The sequence below is a fragment of the Monopterus albus genome, unplaced genomic scaffold (assembly GCF_001952655.1).
Source record: "Monopterus albus unplaced genomic scaffold, M_albus_1.0 scaffold57.1, whole genome shotgun sequence".
Taxonomy (NCBI): Eukaryota; Metazoa; Chordata; class Actinopteri; order Synbranchiformes; family Synbranchidae; genus Monopterus; species Monopterus albus.
Genome location: NW_018127937.1, coordinates 1,615,505 through 1,619,411, shown reverse-complemented (window position 1 = coordinate 1,619,411; position 3,907 = coordinate 1,615,505). Strand labels below are relative to the sequence as shown.

At 41.0% G+C, this 3,907-nt stretch overlaps 1 protein-coding gene across 8 annotated transcripts in view; it reads right to left on the bottom strand.

The window, feature by feature from the left end:
- LOC109961624 (SH3 and multiple ankyrin repeat domains protein 2) overlaps nt 1-3,907 on the bottom strand; it is a 172,659-nt gene that overhangs the window by 119,399 nt on the left and 49,353 nt on the right. For all 8 annotated transcript variants that reach the window (XM_020602590.1, XM_020602594.1, XM_020602597.1 and 5 more), the window contains one exon: nt 1,783-2,010. In XM_020602590.1, coding sequence (XP_020458246.1) covers nt 1,783-2,010 — 228 coding nt within the window. The remainder of the gene's footprint in view (nt 1-1,782; nt 2,011-3,907) is intronic.

Below are 3,907 nucleotides of genomic sequence, written 5' to 3'. Positions count from 1 at the left end.
CCCATTGAGCATCTCTGGAGAGACCTGAAAATGGCTGTCCACCAATGTTTACCATCCAACCTGACAGAACTGGAGAGGATCTGCAAGGAGGAATGGCAGAGGATCCCCAAATGCAGGTGTGAAAAACTTGTTGCATCATTCCTAAAAAGACTCATGGCTGTATTAGCTCAACAGGGTGCTTCTACTAAATACTGAGCAAAGGGTCTGAATACTTATGACCATGTGATATTTCAGTTTTTCTTTTTTAATAAATCTGCAAAAATGTCAAACATTCTGTGTTTTTCTGTCAATATGGGGTGCTGTGTGTACATTAATGAGGAAAAATATGAACTTAACTGATTTTAGCATATGGCTGCAATATAACAAAGAGTGAAAAATTTAAGGGGGTCTGAATACTTTCCATACCCACTGTATATACAGCCCCCAGGAGCAGCAGTATTCACTTGGAAGTTATTTCAGATGAACACCACACCACACCACACTGAGACAACAACACCTTGGACTTTGTTAACACATGATATATTAAATCAAACAGAATAAATTAGAAGATGTTACATTTATCTAGTTTTTCTTTTTAAAATACTTATATTTTAGTTTGTTGCCAGTTCAGTGACACCAATATGAAGCATGTGGTATCTTCAAATTACTGATAAACCATGACATACAAGAGAAAGTGGTCAAACACAGGCAGCAGTTTCCAACTTGTGCAGCACAAGTGAGCGGGGAATGAGAACGAGGGTGTGAAGATAGGTTGTAGTGTTTCATATTCAGTGAAATTCTTAGGAGCAAAACCCGACATGTATTTCAACCTTAAGGCATCATCTTCTGAAATCCCGCCCCCACAAACACTTTCCACAAACATTGGAAATGACCATTTGTGTAACACTTTGAAAGTGGCAAGCCCAAACAGTAGTTCTGCTTTTACACAGTGCTAAACCTACTGTTTGGTTCAGTCACATCAACCCTGTTTCAAGTAACAGCAAGCAGCACCCAATCAGTTCTCATATCTTTGATATGAACTTTGATTAGCACAAACTGAAAACAGGAAAATAGCTGACCTGACTGTCCAACAGAATAAACTAAATCTGCCTACCAGTACCTGTCATTAATAAGTAGTCTTGTTACCTTTGGACAGAGCCAGGCTTGTTGCTTCCAGTCTTTCTACTAAGCTAGCCAGCTGCTGGCTGTAGCTTCATTCTGAACAGACATATGTCGGTGTCTTCTCATCCAACTTCTCGCGAGAAAGTATATTTCCCACAATGTTGAACTTTTACCTTAAATTTGACAGTACCACAGAAGTTTGCATGTTATGGACATTTAAACTACTCAATTTCATAATGAATGCAAATAAAATATATGTTTTCTTCCTGTAGTTGTTTTTCAACACCACCTCTCTGTGCATGTATGAAGTCTGGACCTTCATCTATAGAACATCATCTTCTTCTTTCTTTCTTTTTCACTTTACGGACATTTTTAAAATTTGCTTAATACTTACTGACGTGATTATGACCCATGACTGAAAAGCAGCCCTTCCAGCAGCTTTAATTCTTCGGCCTACAGTGTTGTACTTGAGTTTACTGTGTATGCCTCCCAAAACAAGCTCAGTGAAGACAGCACACAAGGATAGAAGAGTGTTAAATACACCATCATTAATCCTACAGTGGATCTAAACAAGGCTGTATAATCAATACACCGATGTCAGCACTGAAAACGAATTGAGTTCATGGACTCCCACACAATCACACACCCACAAGTGACTATCCCCATCCCTCACACACTCACTGTCTGCTGCAGGTCAGGGATGATGACACGGATGACCAGCGAGTTGATGTGAATGTCGTCCATGTGGCTCAGCGGTGGCTCAGCAGTGGCCCTTATAGTCTCGTAAACGGTCTCTTCGCGGGAGCTGTCGGAGGCACAGTCATCGGAGTAGTCAGAAAAGCTTTGGGCCATCTCATCCTCACTGGAGGTGGGGCTCCGGGGCATAGTCAGCAGGCCCAGCGGATTCAGCTGCCAGACACAGAGGGAAAAAGGTCAAACTCTCAGAAACAGTTCATTAAAGAGGTGACCATTAAAGCTGAAGAATTCCCCCTGCTCCCATTAGGCACCTTAAGACGCTTTAGTGAGCCCCCAAAGATGGTGCTTGTTAGTTTACCCTCATCCATTCTGTGCTCACAGCCTGCTTCGGGAAACTCCCAGAGGAGAAAATGTGTCTGTGCATCTGCACCAAAAGGTTTCGCTTCCTTAAAGTTACTCTGGATGTGAATAAGAAAACTGAACATCCAAGCAATCGAACAAAAAGCCCTATTTTTAAAAATGTACCAGACCAAGCGACTGTAGTCTATTAAGCTGAGGTGTCAACATGATTTATGGATCATCAAATGAAACGTAACATCTCATCAGTCACTGCTTGCAACCATGCTACCGTGACTGACCTGGATAGAATTAAGACATTTTAAAACGCCTGAATATCTGATCAACCAATCTTAAAATTCACCAGGTTTCCCTGTTAGAGGTTAGTGTACCAGGACTTGTGGGTTGAAGATAAGACTTTAATTAAATATCCAGCAGCACTATCATTGTGCATGCCTGCAGACATTTGCCCTTAAAGATAATGAAATCAAAGTCAGAGCATTTTAAATTTCCATAACTCAACCTGATTTGGAGGAAAATGGAACAGAACTGCACAGAGCAAAAGTTATTTTGGGAGTTCAGGCTTCTGTAAGTAAAAGTCCCTCTCATTTAGACTACATTAGATGACTGGTCCTGACATGAATCATCAGTCCCTAAGATGAACCACTGTAGTAGAAAGTATCGGTGCAATGCTAAGAGACTTCCAGCTTATAATGTTATTGTGCACATTGCTAATAGAGCGCTGAAGCTAAAGATCACACTTTGTAGAAACCCGATACATTACAGTGTTGTCAGTGTTTTGCATGTTGCTGGCTCATGGTATCGTAATACTGTGAGTGAGTCATCATGACAAACCTGAGGACAAACACTCCTGCGTGTGTTGAGGAACACTGATATATCAGCAGATGTTTTGAGACCAGCATCTCCTCCCACATGAGAATTCTGATCAAGTCACTCGGGGATGTGATCTCTCCCATGTGGGTGCGACTTTGGGAACTCTGAGCCTCTATAGAAACACAGAGCAGGATACAACCATCTAGCAGACTGCAAAAGACTGCTCCCGTCCACCCACACCCACTCTCACTGGAGGATCAGGAGGTGGAGGAGGAGGGAGAAATGGATCATTTCCATCTGCTCAAACTACAACTTTGTAAGCAAGGTTTTGCCGACTGATGTCCAAACACACACCTCTGACATACAATATTGATTCAAAATAGTTTCCTGAGCCACAGTTTTATATAAAGTAAGAAGAAAATTTCTGATACTTCAGTACTAAAATATAACAGATTATGACATATAGCCATGGGTGGAGCCAAGGGGTGGCCAGGAGTGGCCCCGGTCGCAGAATTAGACTGGCCACCCCTGGTGCCACTCCTGCCAGATATTTAAGACACATTGTTATCTTAAATATAATCAACTTTGTGTGCTTTGCAATTGATAATGGTCAAATTAGTTTTGCTTTATATCATGCATGCAACATAATATTTCATTCACCTCAGTGGTGATTAATAAATTAGTTCATAAATAATCTGACATCAGAAATGCCAAACATTACGCAGCCACCAAAGTGAGGATCTGCTGCTTTCGTTCATTTCACATCACTGTAAACTGAATATTCTCCACAAGATATTTACATACAGTGGGTACGGAAAGTATTCAGACCCCCTTAAATTTTTCACTCTTTGTTATATTGCAGCCATATGCTAAAATCATTTAAGTTCATTTTTTTCCTCATTAATGTACACACAGCACCCCATATTGACAGAAAAACATA